The sequence below is a fragment of the Meleagris gallopavo genome, chromosome 6, assembly GCF_000146605.3.
Source record: "Meleagris gallopavo isolate NT-WF06-2002-E0010 breed Aviagen turkey brand Nicholas breeding stock chromosome 6, Turkey_5.1, whole genome shotgun sequence".
In the NCBI taxonomy this organism is placed as follows: domain Eukaryota; kingdom Metazoa; phylum Chordata; class Aves; order Galliformes; family Phasianidae; genus Meleagris; species Meleagris gallopavo.
Window position 1 is genome coordinate 14,437,074 of NC_015016.2, and position 18,842 is coordinate 14,455,915.

General features: G+C 37.9%; 1 protein-coding gene across 1 annotated transcript in view; it reads left to right on the top strand.

Annotated features, from left to right (window-relative positions):
• Window positions 1-18,842, top strand: part of LOC100551156 (partitioning defective 3 homolog) — an 85,380-nt gene that overhangs the window by 12,543 nt on the left and 53,995 nt on the right. Inside the window, exon 2 of the mRNA XM_031554025.1 lies at window positions 1,129-1,345. Coding sequence (XP_031409885.1) covers window positions 1,129-1,345 — 217 coding nt within the window. The remainder of the gene's footprint in view (window positions 1-1,128; window positions 1,346-18,842) is intronic.

Genomic DNA, 18,842 nt, shown 5'->3' on the forward strand with positions numbered 1-18,842 from the left:
TGTGTGTGTGTGTGTGTTTTTTATATATATATATGTGTATTTATACTTGTTCAGAACCTGTAAGAGCTATGGGAATCAGTGCAGAGTATGTGCCGGTGATCCTAATTGCTGCCTTGTGCTGTCTGTTGGAAAACTGAAAAATGATGCAGCCCTGCTTATAATGTGATGAAATAAAATGTTAGAGCTCCTGGGAGATCTCAGCTTCAACACTCATGCGGTGTAGTTGTTGGACATGGCTTTAAGCTATGTCAAAATAGCTTCATGATTCTAACTCTCATGTTTAGCATAATTTTCTTTCTTTCTCACTAAACTGCTGGGGGAGTTTTTTGTTCCTTATTGGATTGTTTCTTTTGATCATTTTTATTTCAGATTTTCTGAAACATGGGTGCCCTGTTAAATTTAACCTCAGGTATATTTTAGGATTCTCTGAGTCTTGGTCTTGGGTTAGAAACGGAGAAGAAACACAAGACCTGCTCTTAAAATGTTTTCCTTGTTCCACTGGGTGGAATCTTCCCACCTGTGCCTCCCAGGCTGCTCCATCTCAACCAGTAATACTGCTCTGGAAGAATAAAAGTTATGATGCATGATGTGTTTTAAACTACGCCAGGAAATGAAGTAGTGCAGCAGAATCATTACGGTATATGCAGCAGAAGAAAAAGTCTATTAAGGCTTCTATTGAGGGTCAACAGTCCTTAATGACTTTCATATTTTTATGGGAATATTGCTAAGAATTTACTGACAGGGCATGCTACACAGCTGTTGTTTCTTCTTGCAGACATTTCTGAAGCTCTCCTCAACTGATTTAGATGCTGAAACAAAAGGATCCAATTAACATCACTTAATGGGGTTCAATTAACATCTTCCCCATAATCTATGTTATTCAGAGTGCACATAAAGTATGAATTGAGTTATACAGAATGTTCTGCAAAGATGAATTCCTTGACTTTAAGGGTTTATGTAAACATGGCCATTCCAAGAATACTCCAAACTAGTGAATACTCAATTTGAAAAAGAATGGAAATATCTTGCTTTTGTGCATATATCCTGCTTGGAAATAATTATTACAATAAACAATCTGCCTTTGTTGTTTGTTCTTATTCTGTATTGTTTCTTAATTTGTGCTTTCAGTGGAGGAAGACACAGAGGAAAGTTCAAGATCTGGTAGAGAATCTGTTTCCACAGCAAGTGACCAGCCATCCCACTCACTGGAGAGACAGATGAATGGAAGCCAAGATAAAGGCGACAGAAAAAAGGCTGGAAAGGAAAAGAAGAAAGATCGAGATAAAGAGAAGGATAAAATTAAGGCAAAGAAAGGAATGCTGAAAGGTTTAGGAGACATGTTCAGGTAGGTGCTTTGCAATCGAATATGAAAATAATGAACCTTCATCTTTTATCTGTCAGTTTCTGTGTTTATAAGTAGTGCCATGAAAAAGAAGCAGCTCAGAATGGAAGAGAAGCTGCTGGCTAGCAGGCTGAAAGGGCTGCAAAAACAGAGCAGGTTTTAAGCATTCGTGCTGCCTGATCTTGGAAACAATCTTTGGTGATATCTAAGTAATGCACATATCTCTTGTCAGATCAAGTACATATCTCTTGTCAGATCAAGTATTTTTCTTTTCTTTTCTTTTCTTTTTTTTTCTTTCTCTTTCTCCTTTCCTCCCTTCTTTCCTTCCTTTCTCTCTTCCTTTCTCTCTTCCTTTCTCTCTTTCTTCACAGTTTGTGTTGTTCTAATCCTGTACCCAAAGCTTACATGCTACTAAATGAGTGGGTTTTTTATTTAGCTATTAAGACTATTCTGTATCATGGAGGTAAGATAGGAAAGAGATGAATCAGTTTGAGATTGAAAAACAGCAGGCTCATCTTGAGGAAATCGGAATCTAAGTAAGACTGTGTGCTCTGAGAACCCACAGTCTGGAGAAAGGTCAGTGAAAGACCTGCTTTTTTACCAAGTACTGTGCTTTTTAAAGTAGTCTTCTCTCCAGCAGACATAAGTGATCTGAAAGGAGCAGACTGCTGAGGGACACCCTGCTGTCCTGGGTAAATGGTGAAACATGACAAACACCTTTGATCACTTCTGGGAAGGGGTGAGAAAGTAAGAAAATCAGTCTTTCTTTTAGCTAGCTAGTGTAAATAAATGCATTTTCAAGAAAAGAAAGATTATGTTGAGGCAGTGTTTGTTTTCTTTCATATATGCAGTGTTTCATTATTTAATTTGAAATGAGATACCAGTATTATTTTGAAGATTTATTAACAGTGATTCTTCTCTCAAAGCATTTAAGCAGAGCTTCCATTACCTTAAAACTTGTTATCATCTTTATCGTGCAATTGAACTTTGGCTGTTACTGCTAGACCTTTGAGAGTTGTTCTGACTGTTAATGACAACACAAAATTAGTTAACTTAGGATCAAAAAAATTGGAAAATAATAGAAAATTTATTTGGAAAATATGGAGTCATATCAGGTTGTTAGGCAGCCCATGCAACAGCATACCAAAAGTGTTATAAAAGATGGCTTCACACATCAAAAGAAGGAGAGTACTTTGCTGCATCATATGGAAGTCCTACAGGAATACCTTCATTTTCTTGGTGTTTGCCTGACTAAGTCAAAGCCTGGAGTAAGGTTGCATCACACTTCTGGGGTGGAGGAAAAGGTTAGACGTATGAAATACTGTTGATTCTTTTCTGCACTTTGCCCTTTTTCTATAGATTAGTTTTGGGATAGTTCATCTCTGGTGTAAGTGGCTATCGCAATGGGAATAAACAGGCAAAATGGCAGCAAATCATCTGTGACAAATTTGGTTGTGTGTAAATAGCTTATGGATAACATGAGTGCTGCCTGGTGAGCTGAAGTTCAGCCGGAAAGTATTACACAGCATCGAGAAAGAAGGGCAGCTCCTACTTAATGTTCCTGATGCTCAGTGGACCTGGGAGACAGCTGCTTTACCGTGCAAGCTTTGGTACACAGACAAAGAATGAACCTGGGGAGAATGCCCTCCAAACAAGGGAGCCTTTATTTGTTGGGGAACCAGACAGTCCTGGGCTGATTGCCTGCTTTATGCCCTCTGGCATTAGAGCCTCCATGTGTTCCAGAACAGCTTTGAAAGCTCTAGATGGAAATGAGTCCAAAAGTGGCAATTAATACCAGAAGCAACATTGTCTGTATGTTCAATACAATAGTCCTGAAATCTTTAATCTGAAAAGTATAATTTTGCTGATAAGAAGGCCTGATGCTGTCTTCGTTGTATGCTCTTCATAACAGCCAGTGTTTCCTTGAGTTATTTTTCCCTCAATGCCATTTCTATGTGAACTTTACTTTTTAGTCTCCTCTTAATTAATGTGGGAGCAGTGCTACCTGGATGCAGTTCTGACTCCTCCTGGATCTTTAAATTAGCTTGCACCTTGTCAGCCCACCCAGGAGAGGTGCTTCTGGCAAACAGGAAAATGCTGATTGAAGGAATTAAGCATTATGTCTCATTTCCACTTTGTGCTCAGATTTGCTTTGCTGACAGGCTTCTCAATAATGTTTGAGACTTTATTATGTCTGTAAGATAAACTACTACTTCTGGCTATATCATGCTTTGTTTTTCTGTTTATCTGACATACAGATATCAAGTAATCAGAAGATGTGGTGCAATAAAAAACAATGATGACAGTAACATTTGAAATTCAAGCCATGATCAAAGCATAATTGGATGTTTTGGTTCTTTGCAACGTTGTGATTTCTTTGTAGTTCTTTTTCTTCTTTTTCTTTCTTCCTTCCCAGTGCTCTTATTGTAAGATAATCTTTCTTCATTGAGTTGTAAGGGCAAGAACACTTGCGGGGTGAAATCGCTGTTAACTGACACACCAGTGTCTGTATTTAGCCAAGGGGCTTTTTACTACCTATATGCAAACTGACAGCTTCTAAAGTGAAGTCTGTGTAATGTATAAAAGCAAGCTACTTGCCTTCAGTTAAAATCTTAGGATTTGGTACTGGGATCTTCATTAAACTGCACTATGAGATGGAAATTTCCACAAGGGGACCCAAGGTTACATTTGTCCTTCAGCATCCAGGCATCATTTCCAAGATCTCCTGGTGATTGAGATAGCAGGTTAAAATCATAAATAAACCTTTTAAGTACTTGCATTGTTTTACGGCTTTCATCAACCAAAGTAGAGAAGCTTGATGCAACCACGAGGGAGAACTGTAAGATGCAGTGCTCTGAGACACCGAGCTTCCCTCACTTCCAAAGGACCTTCACTCACACTGGGCTGTGAACAGTCTGAAATTTCACTCTTCTCTCTGTGAAATAAATCTATCTGAGTATGTGTGCATTTCTTTTTTCACTATGACATTTCAGAGCAGAAGAGAATAATATTTATAAATTTGACATTTGGCTTAATGGTCCCTCTTTCTGCTCACAGATAAATATAGACTGTAAATAAAGCCAGAAGAGTGTTGAACGGAAATATTGATCTCTTGGAGGAGATGCTGACACACTAGCCTTGGTGCTGCTTTGAGCTGCTGCAGATCTTATACCAGAACATATCTTTGTTGCCCAAGCAATTACATCATTGCCCTAACTTTCTTATCCATGCAGTAATCTGTTATGTCCTCTGGCTTTAATCTTGTACCATGGAGAGACTGTGCAGTTCTATCTTCTCCACTGCTGACATTTAAGGGCCATCTGGATGGCCACTGACAGCTTAGCAAATAGTTTTGGGGAAGCTGATAAAAAGTTCTGCTAGTTTTTGCTTGTCTACTACGAAGGCTTGAATAGATGCATGTTTTGATATCAGAAGATTACAAAAATCTTTATTTTCCTCAAAGTGCAATCTAAAATATATATTTACTCACTTCTGAGTCTCAGTTTGTTTATTTCTGTAGAGATTCAGTTTCTTGATGAAATGAACCTGACAAGAACAATCCGTTGATAAAAAGGTCTTTGTAGTGGTGCATTAGGCAAGACGCTTTATGGTTTCAAGCAGTGCACTTATAATTAGTGCTGGTAGGGATACATTAATTTGATGGGCTTCGCTGTTGTGCGATTCTTTGACATTCCTCTCCTATGAGAGAAAATTGTGTGTGCCACTTTCTTTTTCCCTCCTCCTGTCAGGTACAGCATATTTTCACTTATGAAAATGGGGACCCTTGGGATAGAAAACAGGGTAAAGTTTTTAGCTGTGTCACTAAGACCAATGAAGTAATGGGTCACAAATGAAAGAATTGTAGCTCCACATCTTTAACCAGCATCCACCTGTAATTTTCTCTGTAATAGACCCAAGCCAAGATTTTGTAATACAGTAGCATCACTGTAACTATGTCACTGTTTTTTGGAATTTATTTCATTTGTGAGGAAGTATACGATCATGGTCTTACTGGGGAGTTTGTATGGGAGAACTCTCACTGGAGAGTTTTATAAAAAATTATGTTTGGCAAGTGATCAATCTCAGGAAAGGATGTGTCTGAAGTATAACATAGTTAGAAGAAACTGATCTACTAAGATGTTGAGAAAAAAAGAGGAAAGAAAAACAACTTTGGGTTTCCAAAAAGAAGAGGAATATTAGCCAGTCACATTTTGATGAAAAAACACTGGAGGGACAGTCATGATGACAAATAGATCTCAAACAAATTGACATCTATACAATGAGATAAAAATGAGTTTGCAAAAACAAAAGATATGCTTGAGTTTTTTGGCAAGCTGCTGAGGACAATGAAAGATGCTGTAAGGAGTATACCTTTGTATCTTAATACTGAGTTTAAGTAAGAAAATATTTACATTGGTTTTGGAGGTTGCCTATGAAATGGATGTCAGGTACTTTGAAGCAACTGTGGTTAAGTAGTTATAAGAAGTGGATACCTTTCTCCTGTAGATTAATACCTCAATCCCACATAAACATAGCTTTTCAGTGGGGAACCACTGGGTGTTGAAATTTGTGGAGCAAGACACTATGCTAAGAAGTAAGTATATGCATAGGTGTTCTTAGTACTGGGGACTGTATATTTCAAGAGCTGTTCTGTAATATTGATGGAAATGTAAATCTGTGATATGTGGTGATTAATCTTCAATTCCTCTCTTGATTTTGCAGCATACAGGTAAGTAAATCAATGCACTGGCTAGCCAATGCAAATGTAATATTCTCAGATTACCATTAAAACCTAATCCTAAATTACATTTAAAAATGATTACTGGGAGCCTAGTATTTTTTTCCTAATTCTGTGAGAACAAATAGTCAACTTAGTTTCCATCCTTGTTTTGCTGAAAGCAGATATACTGTTGTCTTTTTTCCCCCTTCTTTTCAACACAGCTACTTCCAAGGTACATGTACCACTTCATAACACTAATATTTGTAGCTTTGAATTATACCTTTCAATCATGTTAGCCTTCTGAGACTTCTGGCTGAACATATGGGAGAATAACCTACAAGGATTACTGTTGCGTTTTACATGACTTCCTTGTGCTGTCTACTGAAGATTCTCCTCATCAGTAATGTCTGTAAAAAAATGAAAAGCAAATTGCAAGGGTTTGTTGTGGTTTAACCTGGCAGGTGGCTCAGCTCCATAAAGTCGTTTGCTCATCCCCCCTTTCTCAGTGGAATGTAGAACTCATGGGTTGAGATAAAACTAAGATAGAGAAAATGAAAAGGGCAGTCCATATATATACACATACATATATATATGTATATGTATATAGATATGACTGTGTATAGCAAGTAATGCACAAGCAATTGCTCACCACCACTGACTAGCCCCCAGTGAGCAGAAGAGAGCAAGACAAACTCCCCCTCCCTTCAAAACTTCTTTCACATGTTGTCATGTGATATGGAATGCCCCTTTGGCCAATTTAAATCAACTGTCCTAATTCTGTTCCCTGTCAGCTCCTTGGGCTCTTTGCTGAAAACAGCCAAGGCTCTGTACTTTCCTGCTTAGCAGCAACTATAAACATTGGTGTGTTATCAGCATTGTTTTTCTCCCAGAACCAAAACGTGGCATCTTACCAGACACTTTGAAGAAAGCAATTCTATCCTAGCTGAAACTAAAACAAGCTTATAACACTTATTTGGTAATTACCTTATTTTTCTTTTATTTAATAACAGCCTTCAGACTTTTAAGCAGGCTCGTGAGAAGAAGGTGTCTGAGTTGTAAAATACTATTGAATTATACCCCAATCAACAGGACTGGAGAATATTTTGAACTCAATAAAATAAAATTTGTGGACTGATTTTCATCATTCAGTAGCTTAAGAAGCAACAATAATGGTATTTTCATTGGAAGTGTGACTAATAGACTTCATATTGGTGAATAACACCTTCTGATAAATGAACTTAATTGAAAACAAGGAAACGAGTTTCAGAAGTTAGAGTTCTTTGTTTTTTTTTTAGTGCTCTGCTCATGTCACTAAATACCATAAATCTTCAGTCTTAGAACATGAAGTAAGAGGTTATTGCTTAAACACCTGTCTGTTGTATCACTGAAACTTCAAAGATCATTGCTTGCACACTGAATTGCACCTGGCTTTGCTAACAGTCATCTGGGGACATTGTAGGCAGCTTGTGGGACTTCTAAGAATTTCATCAAAAAAAGTTGAGGTGGGTCGTTGCTCAGGTAAATGGAATGTGGGGCCATTTTTGCTGTTCTTTACCTGCTATTACTATATGTGCCAGCTGACAGAACCTTCATTAAATCCATATCTGCTTCCCCTCTTTTACCAGCTAGGAAATGTGTGTCTGACAAACTACAGTTGTAGACGTAAGGTATAAGTATGTTGGCTTTTCAATTTTGAAAGGAGGAGCATAATCCTTGTCCTGACTGCAAGTTGGATGCTGTTAATGACGCTTTTGTTTGCTTTGCTGCTCTGGGCTACTTCGTCATGATCTATTTTCAAAGTTTCAGCCAGCTCCTGGGATGTGGAGTCACAAGAGCTTTTCAAATGGAATCAGCCATGCAACAAATTGTCATCTTTGATGCAGACAATTACCCAGGACTCTTGTAAATGTCTTTCAAAGCATTTTCATATTCTTTACTTCCTTCTTTCCAATTAAAAGAAAATAAGGAATGGAAAGAGAGAAACTTGATTTAAAATAGTTTTTCTTTTTAGAAGGACAAATGATGCTCCTTTATTCCTCTCCATACTTTTTCCTGTTTTCTTCTGCTTGGTGTAATCAGACACTTTGAGGAGATTTGTATTTCATTGCCTTCATCCCCAAACATCCCATGGTACAGATGCTTATGACTAAAATGTAATTGGGGCACTGGGCAGTGGAATGGCAAATTCTTATTTCTAATCCAAACAACCTCACATAATCTGTCAGGGATTTGAGGAATGCAGCTTCATTAAGTGGTTAGTAAACTGTGACTTTTACATGAAACACAGAGAGCAGTGGTATGCAATCGTGAGAGAGAGAGATCTGAAATGAGAGATTAATGTAATCATACATGGCTTTCTAGTTTGTCATTCTGATAGAAAGCAGTGCTTTGTAGTATGTACTCCTAATGCTGGATTTTTCCGTAGTAAGTCTTGAACTTGTGTATCTGATGGGGGCATGTTGTGTGTTTTTTAATTTGAATAGAATCAGACCTTTTTTTTCTAGCATCCCGAATTAAGTGTCAGGATGACCTGATACTAGAGACAAGTTCATAGTAGCTGCTAACATATTCTCCTAGTATTCTTCCTTTTCTTGTCAGTGAGTTTAAATAGAGAACCTTTGACATCTACAGCACCGTATCTGACTGCAAAGCAAGGGAGGGAGTCACGCAGTGTGACAGCTGAGCCCTCCAAGATCCTTCCTGGCATTCTGCAGCATTTCTCTTCCAGGCCTGAAGTATGAATATAGAAAGCAAGTGTCAAGGATGACACCTACTTTATAATCTCTGTAAAGCAAGCCTTTTCGGAGAAGAATTTGTTGACAGTTCAGAGATTCAAAGTCAATTTCAGTTTTAGCTTGTATAGAAATAGAATTTTTTCCTCCACCTGATGTGATAATTGAAGACTACTAACTAGTCAGCATGTTAGTCCCTAGCAAAGTACGGTAAATAAATACTGTCTGGAGACATGAAGGATCTGTTAGATGAAAAGCTTTATTAACAGTATTTGTTTCATTATTTGTTGGAAATGTTCTTTCAGGTTTTAAACTGCTCCTGATAGTACTTTATATTGATAAAGGTTACAGTTGATTTGTCTGCAGATTGTTTTTAAAACTGAGGTTTTTTTAATCTTTCTTAAAAACAGGAATAGGAAAGTTGTCTCAGAAGAAAAGTAGTGTGACAACGTACTTTTGTAGCACAAGTTGTCACAGGCTATTATGTGATAGTCACTTGAAGTACATAAGTAGGCAGCTGCAGGAGAGCTGATCCTTCTCTAAAAGATGAAGCACTCACTCACTGCTGTGTCTCACTTCTTGTAAGCAAGGTGGATTCGTGGTGCATGTGAATGGTGGAGCCTCCTAGGATTTCCGTGTGTCTTACAGTTGTGCAGAGAAGTAATCATTAGAGACACTGTTGTAAAACATTTCAGTGAGAATGGCAGGATAGGTATCAGCCAGTATGATTTATGAAATGAAACATACTGGAATAGAAATAGTCTGTGAGGCCATGTGTTTCCCTGAGTGCAGTAAGAAAACAGTGGGTATCAGGCATCCGGAGGGCTTGTTTAGGCTTTTAAGTTGTTTCATAGAGAAATAAGAGGAACAAAACTTTTGTAAAATGACAAACAGACAAAGCAGATATTAGAAACAGAATGCCCCTGAGATGTGCAAGTAGTATTTCCCTCACTTTGAATCCTTTTATCAGTTCTTCTGAAGAAAAAAAAAAAATAGAAAAATGAGGGAAAAACAAAGGGGACTGTATTAAGAGGAATTGAACAGACACTGAAATAATGCACTGATGGAGCAGTTTGGGCAGGAAGGGATCTCTGTTTGCTTCAGCCCTGCTCACAGCAGTCCAGTATCCACATTTCATCAGCTTACTAAAGTCTCATGCCCAGTTGAGCTGCAAATATCTCCAAGGATGGAGATTTGACAGTCTCTCTCAGCAGCCTGTTCCAGTGCTTAACCACTCTCCAAGTGAAAAGTATTTGTCCTTGGTTAGAGGGGATAGGAGCAAGACTCACTGAATAATCAGATACAAAAAATCTGAATCAATTAACATCTACTTCTCATGAAGCACAAATGTTAATCCAAAATAAATTTTTCATCTAAAAAGTTTAATTTTTAAAGGATTTTTGTGATGCATGATTACCCCGAGGAACTTATTGGCTCTGCAATTCCTTTAACATCAAGAATGCAGTAAATCATGTGGCTAAGCATATGTTTGTAACTGTGAGCCGACCACTGTATCTTGGGTGTTAGGAAAGAATTTACTTGTAAACAGGTTATATTCACTGAGCTTCCATGCATCTTATGCTGGCTCATCTTGGACTGGCAAGAACTAGTACACCAAGCGTGACAGGCTAATATGATACCCGATAGTGCCTGACACGATTCACTGAGCCAGAAAAGTTTACTATTTTCTTTGAAACTGAGGAAGAAATTCTACAGAAATCTTCCTTGCTGTTATTTCTTGCTATGCTGGAAACTAAATTAAAATCATAATTCTGTTGCATTTATGCTGATATTCTTCGCTTTCATCTCAACATACAGATATCAAGTAAAACCTGAGCATTTGTAGTCCATTCAGTCATAGAGAAGGTGGTTTATATTACTTTTGGAGGAGGAGGAGGAGATGTTTTTTAATTCTGTTTGTGTTCAGCACTTTTTATAGAGTTTTCTGTAAGAACATAAGAATGCAGCCATATCAAGTTGAATAATCCTTGGTAAGACCCTGCTCTCCAATACTTGGTCTCCAGTGATGGTTAGTAGTTGACAAGGGTGGAGTGCCAGAACAAGGTAACTGTATGCCAATTTGGCTCAGATCTGTCTTCTGAGCTTTCGGTGATCAGCAGCTCAAGGATTTTTTGAGCCAATGACACAGGTACCTTTGCGTTTGAGTACAAAATAGGGTGTGTGTATTCTATTCTTTGCAGTTTATCCTGTTGCCAGTATTTGTTATATGGTTACCTGATTCCCAAGTGCTAAAAATATCTGCTGTATCACATACAAAATCATCTTTTGAATATCATGTAGAACAACTTTTGTATCAATAAACTTTTAAATGATGAGAGCAAGAACTTGATTGCAATGCACTACAGTAGATCTGACCCATGATATGTCAGTGTTTTATGGCTTTCAGGTAGGCATGTTTGCAAAGTATACCAGTAAACCTTTTGATGCGCAATAACATTTCAGTAGTTAATGTAGTGCATATTAACTTTTACTGCTTCTGTGCAGGCTTACAATAAGCAAGAGGGTAAGAAAAGGCTATAGTTGTTTATAAAATAGACCCTGCAGAGATAGATTCATTTTTACAGTGTATGTTTGGGCTAGCTGATGATGTGACTAGCGGTAAATCTTGAAGTGTTTGCTTTAGCAGAAGATAAATTCATAGTCTCTACAAATTCTCTTTTTTTAATGCCAGTCTTGTAGCTCCTACTCATAAAAGGAAGAAGAATATAGTATATTTTCCTGGAGCTACTTAATGGTCTCAGTGATTTGCAATATATACAATTGCATTCCACTGATACGTCTATTTTAAAGGATTTAAATTACATGTTGAAAATATGTTAATAATGCTGTACTGGTAGGAAAATTGTTAGAAAAATTTAGTTTAGTGGATGTGTGAACTGTATAGATCCAGCCTTGTTAGAGAGATACAAATAGTAGAGGCTGTGGAAAGAGACTGATAGTCATTTAAGCTTCAAGGAAGAACTGTTTCTCATTGTAAAAATGGGATAGTACCTTGTCCATGATAGAGTTTTCAGGTCCTTTGATGCCCTGTGGTGTTTCCTGCAGTGTAGAAATACAAAATTATTTATATGCTAAAAGCATACACTACACTTTTAGAATCTGGTATTGAGTTTAGTTTGCAAGGTGACTGTGATTTTTGGATAATTGCAAATATTTGTAGATTTCAGTTCTTTCTATTACACTGTTACAGCTAGTAAATAGTAGCAAAACTGAAAACTAATCAGAAACAAAGTTTATGGATTGGCTCTACAGAATTCTGCCAAAAAAAAAAAGAAAAGTATTTAGTAGGAAAAAATGCACCTAAGATCTTAGCTGTATCATCCTTTTTAAGTACCACAATGATGAATGTGGTAGATTTTGATACCAATTGCAAGTGCTTCTAACATATTCAATGCCAGGTGCAGTAGCAGTATTTGAAATGCAAACCGAATTGTTATTACACATTTCAACAGCAGCATACCACAAATAAATCTCAGATATTTCACAATATTATTTTAGATGCTATCTTTTTCTTTAACTTGTAGCGCTAAAATCCTGAAGCTCAGAACACAACATGCTTCTACAAGCATCAGTTTCATATGCAGTGTATCAGACAAAGCGTGTCTTTCCTCTGATCTTGCTGAGCAAGTGATGATACCAACATTACTACCATTGGTAACTACTGGGATTCTGATATCACCTGTGGAGCCTGAAATACTTTGCTAACTCTTTTTTAGTCTATATTAAAAAAATGTTGTTGTGTTTTTTTGTTGTTCATTTTTGTATTCCGAAGAAATGTGAAGGTGGCAGTATTGATTGCTGCATGCCGTGTGCAGCACTGAGCACAAGCAGAGCTGATCTCATCTCAGGAAGAACATCTCAGGAGCTGAATGTGTTTGATGTCAGGACTGGGCTTATTTTAAATATCATCTGTCTCATTTTCTAAATAAACATATGCCCAGTCACTCATTTCTTGAGTGCCTGAACTTGTACAGATGAGAACAAAAACACCAGTGTGCATGGGGCTGGTGCCAGGCTCAGATCTTCTGTGCTAGGAGCTTATTTACACGGAAGCTGGAACCAGAAACCAAGCCTCACCACCACACGTCTCTGCAAGTCCTCTGTGCACGTTTTCCATCTGAAATAAACCTTTGCTCCCAGACTGGTCTTGAAATAATCAACAACTGATATTGCAACTGATAGAGTTATTTCAAGCACAGTACCATGAAGACAGCCCTGCTCTGGCTGCTGGCAGCTCTGGGATGTGAGGTGTCCCTGGGAGGCAGCTCTGGGCCAGCCCTGTGCCAGCTGCTGTGGGGACTTGCTGCCACACTGCCTCCCTGGCAAGGATCCGCTCATGCCATGCTGCCTAAGCCCCAGAGATGTTTTGTTCCACCAGTGCTGCTGCTATGCAAAGTCTCTCTCTTCATTTTCTATCCGGAAGATATGGCGTGTATAAACTAAATTTTCATGCTGCGGGGCAGAATAACAGTGGATAGAATAGGCAGAAGGATTTAAGCCAGCAGTGGCATGCTAATGCTTGCTCAAAAGAGGCCTGGCTCTGGTGAGCTCCTGTGGCTTAGTCCTCCTTTCCTAACAATCTTCCAAAATAGCATAGCTGTTGTTTTTTGTCCTTTGTTTTTATGACTATTCAGGGGCATGCAATGCAACTTAATTAAGTTATATTCTAGAGCACTTGCATAAGTGTCCTGCTGGCACTGCTTTTTAATAAGTTGTAAGTAATTTTTCTTTTTCATCTCTGAAGAGGCTTAAATGACACTGCAGGAAACCTTCAACTGTAGCCTACAGCCACCTGTGCTCTGGTACTGCAGCTCAGCAAGGGGAACTGCCTTTCTCTGCCATAGGCATCCTTGAGGAAGAGAATGGCAGCTGTGGGCTCACCTAGGCTTTGGGGATATCGTGCTTAGACGTGTCCCATGGATCCTATTGCATTGCCTGTTCTCTGCTGGAAAACGTTTGTGCCTTTCCTATCTCCTATAAAACATAAACGTGTGAATGAGACTGAAGATAGACATCCTATATTGCTTAATTTACCCTACAGAGGTTATTTTCCATGAGATTCCTATCAACCACGGTTTTTAGTAATTGACAGAAAAAGTGCTGACTGATATATTAACATTTCTAGATAATGAGATCTGTAGGGAAGTTTTAATCTTTGGAAGGTTCCGGATGAACTGTCAGTAGTTTGATTAACTTTTTGTGTATCTACGTTAACCTTTGCTGATTTTATACAGTGTAATTGCAAGGCTGCACAACACAGTTGTTGGAATTGCGTTCTGCCATTTCCTGGTCTTGATAGCCAGTATACTACATTTGTGTCTTCATTTCTTTGCCTTTTGCATGTGCACATCTTTAGCAATTTGCTTTTTGCAGCTGACTTTTATATAAGGTATGCCACGCTCATGTATATGCAAGCAAGTGTTCCAGTTGTAAAATGGAGTAATGAAGACTTTTTCATGTTGCTGAGGGTTTGTTTTTAGTTTGGGTTTTGTTTTTGTTTTTGTTTTTTTCCCTTTTCAGCCAGAAAAGAGTAGAAGCAAATTTCCCTTGCAACTTTTCCTTTTTCTGTTGCCTTCTCTTGAGTGCCAGTGAAATGGATGGATTTTTGTGCTTCATTAGCATTTCTTACAAGGTCTGCCTTCAGACCAGTACCCATTTTCTAAATTGTACTTCTGTAGGGTTGAAAAAAATCATGGTAACCAGATGCAGTATTTGTCTCTGGCCTGGCAAAGTGTTAGATTTAACAAAAGAAGCTAATAGAAATGTTCAAATTGACCCTTCTCATCATTTGGACTTCTTGGAGCTCAATCAATCTCTCATTATTATCAGAGTTATTCACGCAGAGGCAGAAGTGCTAGTATTTCTCATAATCAGCCCTTGAGCCAGATGTAATTTGCAATTTTGCAGCATTGTATTTTGAAACAATAATGCATTAAAATGAACAGAGCAGGAATTAGAAGTATAGTTGTCACAAGAAGGCACTGAAGGGTGGCCATGATTTCAACACTCTCTCAGCATTCCTAGTGGACACTGGTAATTGGAAAAACGCAATACAGTATTATTAATACCTAACTAGCTCCACAATTTTTGATGTATTCTGTGTAGTGCATCAGATACTTTCTTCAGTGACCATAGTGAACACTTTGTGTGTGAAATCTAATCTCTTAGGAAGGAACTTCGTGGTCAGTAACTACTCTCATTTTTGAATTTTTGAATGGAGTTTTTATCACAAAAGCAAACTTCAAAATAACCAACTTCCTTTAAAATCCCATGTCTTGCTTCTGAGGGTGCTACCACTAATGATTGTTTGCACAGTTGTGTCTAAACAGAGGTTGTCTCTTTCATTCTTCATCCCTTCCGGGATGCCACAACCCACATTTTAACAGATTTTGGCTCACTACTAAGGAAATGAGTTACTTGTAGTCAGTTTCAGTGCATTGTGTTATTGCTTATTGAGTTTTGTTTCAGGCATAAAACGGACAAATCTCTTTTTTGTTTGCTGATTTGCAATGTTTTAAAATATTATTATTGTAAAACAATCCCCACTTCCTTTGACCTTCTCAGCCTGTTTTTAAATTGAATTCATTGTTTGGTTTCTTTTTTTTCCTTCTTATCTTTTGTGACTAATAATACTTACATTAGTAATTCTTATTAATAATAATTTTATTACACCTGTCAGTGGCTCCTGCTAGCTTTAAGCAACCACGAGAAGCAATGCAAGATTATCTTCTGTTTAGAAATTTGCAAACAGATGGTCTCTCCTAAAAGAAATCTGTTTTTAAAAGTTCCACCATTTTATGCTGGAAGTAAATATTACAAATGCGTAAGTTGTGAAAAGAGAGAGCCTTGGTGTGAATAATATTCTGCCTGTTGTGTCATGCCTTTCAGGAAATGTTATCAAAACTGTTTATGAAAATAATTGAACGAAACCTCATGACATGTCTCTTGGTTTGGCATTATCCCCATTTTCTATGAAGTTGGGATATTGACTCACAAAGGCGGATTATTCCACAGTGGTTGGAAACAGTCACCAACCCCATATGTTGTTTCCATTGCGGGGACGTTGTTGTCTCAGTGGCTGGTAGTGCTCCACAAGAAGTGTTGCGATGTATGTGCACTCCTGGCTGTTGGTTTTCAGTAGCCTTTGTTTGTTCAGCTCTGCTAGAATCCCTACCTGAACAGCACTGAAATCTGTTTTTGGTGTTTGGAAAGTGAGGCAGAAGACACTGGAAGAAAACGTGTGACTATAATATCACAGAAGAGCTTCATGTGCTTTGATAGTACATGTGCACAGGGTGGCAGCTGCAGAGAGAGCTGATGGTTTGGAGCGCTGACCACTCTGGTTCTCCTGGTTTGTGTCTGTGCTCTTGATTGAGTGCATGAGCTTGAAGGCAAGATTTACTGTCTGAAGAAATATTAGTGTATCTCTCCAGAGGTTTCTCCTCTTCCATGAATGCCCTTTCCTGATTCTGGAACCTGAGTTGTGCAGGAACCCTTCTGGCAGGGAGTTTCTGATGACTGTTGCACCAGGAGGACTGCTCTTTGATGAGGTTTAACATCAGCAAGGAAACCTGTGGAGAATTAAAGGTTCACTTCAACTATGCTCACTAGCTCCTGTATCCAGATGCCTCACTCCCTTACATCAACGTGTCTGTATCTTCTTGGGACAGTGATGCTGCTGTGTCATTCCAACATCTTCTGTCCTCCCTCCTAACACATGTGCTTTTATCCACTATTTCAATTAGCTGAGAAAACTGTCTATTTCTAGAAATAAACTGTGAATATGTAAACGTATGCACTTAAAAGGCTATTTTTAAAATAGCGCTTGCACAATTTAGCTTCTGGAGTAAGGCTCGTAAAAACTCAAGTCATCACTAGTCAGGGAGATTTTTGTTTGGGTGTTATGTTGAACTGTTTATGCTTATTCTATTTTAGCAACAGAATGTGTATGTGTGTCTCAATAATCTTTTGCAATATAAATCTTATGATTTTGCTGACGCAGAATGGTGAAAAAGATTACAGAAGTCATTGCAAAATCCTGTGAGTAGTGTTAGGTTGCATGTCTGTGAATACAGTGGGGAAAAGAACATGCATTGAAGACAGAACTGATAGACTAGCTGAAGATGCTCACCATTTGTTAATTTTTAATGGTAGTCTTTTTTTCAATCACAGAACATAATGCTGCTGAACTTGTGTCTCAATAATTTTTTGTGTTTTTCTCGTTAATCAACTAATGCATGTCTCTTCTCTAGCTCTGTATTCTAATGAAATATGTGGATGATTTGGTAGACAGCAATGATCTCATCAGTAATGCATCGGAGTAAAATCTATTTAGCAGATTTTATGTACTTTATTTTTTGTTATATGCAGGATGCTGGTATATATTCTTGTAAACTGAAGCTACTTATGTGAACAGTTGTAAGTGTGGAATTTCTGTCGCTACCATCCATACATCCTCCTCCCTTCATTTCTTCAATCTATGTATTTATTTAGGAATAATTGTTTACAAGTGTATTATCCATGTGTATACTTTATATATATTGAAAATATTTTTTATACATGGCATCTTGATGTAGCTTGAGCTTGTTCATTACATGTTCTGTTGCACCACAAGCAGCTTCCTACTCTGGGTAGCCTTGCAATGTTCAGTCACTCTGATGCATTGACCCAAAGCCACTGGAGGCATTTGCTCATCCAAGTCTCTGCTGAGTACAGTCGGAGTTGGATGAGGCCACATCTTCACTGGTGACAGTCAATCCAGCAAGCAAGCTTGAAATTAAGGCAGCTAGGGCCTGATGGAGAGGTCTGGGTATGCACTTGGATTTGATTAGATTATTCACAAAGTTTGTGGGATTTCCTATTCTAGGGTCAAGCTTCGAGCATTTAGGTCTGTGTTCTCGTCTTTTTATTATCAATTGTACAGCAGGCTGGTGTCACAGGGCCTGAGGATAGTCCTCTCCTCTAATATGACTTGACTATTATATTCTAGAGATCATACTTTTTAAAAATGGCCCTTTCTTATTTTTGAATTTCTTCACTTATTATCATTGCTATTGTTGGCTGAATTTGAGGATTAAGTCTGTGGATCTGTGAATATGACTTTGAGCATTTACACTTATCTTGAAACTTTCTCTAACCCTTAATGTAAAAGGAGAATTAAGAAGCTATAAATTAAGTAGAACCCTGGAGTATCTTAGCAATTAGAGTGAACAAGATTTCAGCTGCTCTCTTTCATCAATTTCTCACACTCTTGGATAGACAGGGTATTTTTAATTTATCACCCGTATTTCAATTAGTCGTAGAAGATTTTTCTGGAACTTCTTGCTTATTCAGTTACAGAATAAAATTAAACTATGTTTTAGTTATTATTTTTTACAGCTAATCTTTGTTTAGCTGTGCTGTAAGCAGGGTTTAAATGAGAGAACTGAATAAATCAGTTAATAAGTGAGATGTTGTTACTGTATTTATAATTACTGTGACTATTATAAGAGGACTATTACTTAACCACACACATATGTGCCCTGAAGGATATATTAAGCCATGTCTATCAAATAAGTATTATCAATAGATATTTTTTAAAAATGATTTGGAGCTTGAAGTACATTTTCATTCTGATCTTTATTTTCCATGATAAGTAATAATGTTCTATGCTTTGCTTCCAAGAATTCAGACTGGGGGAAGTGGTGGCTGCAGGTGAGTGCTGTGCTGCTGTGGCAGCAGGTGCTCCACATTTTGGTGTAGCTCAAGCTTCAGTATCAGGACTTCTTTTGTCACAAATATGTGAAACAGTAGAGTGTGTAGCTTGACTGCTCTTGCTGTGCACCATGGGGTGACTTGTGTCTGTGCCTTGGTATCCTGTGCACTGATTTAAGACAGGGCTTCTATAGCTCTTTATATTTTTTGGCAGAAAATGACAGGAATTTGAAATTTTGTTCTTAGGATTGTCTGTATATCAGTGTCACAGATGCTCCTTTTTTTTTTGCACTGTTTTGTTTTATTAATTCTGACAGCAGTTCATGCCTTTTTT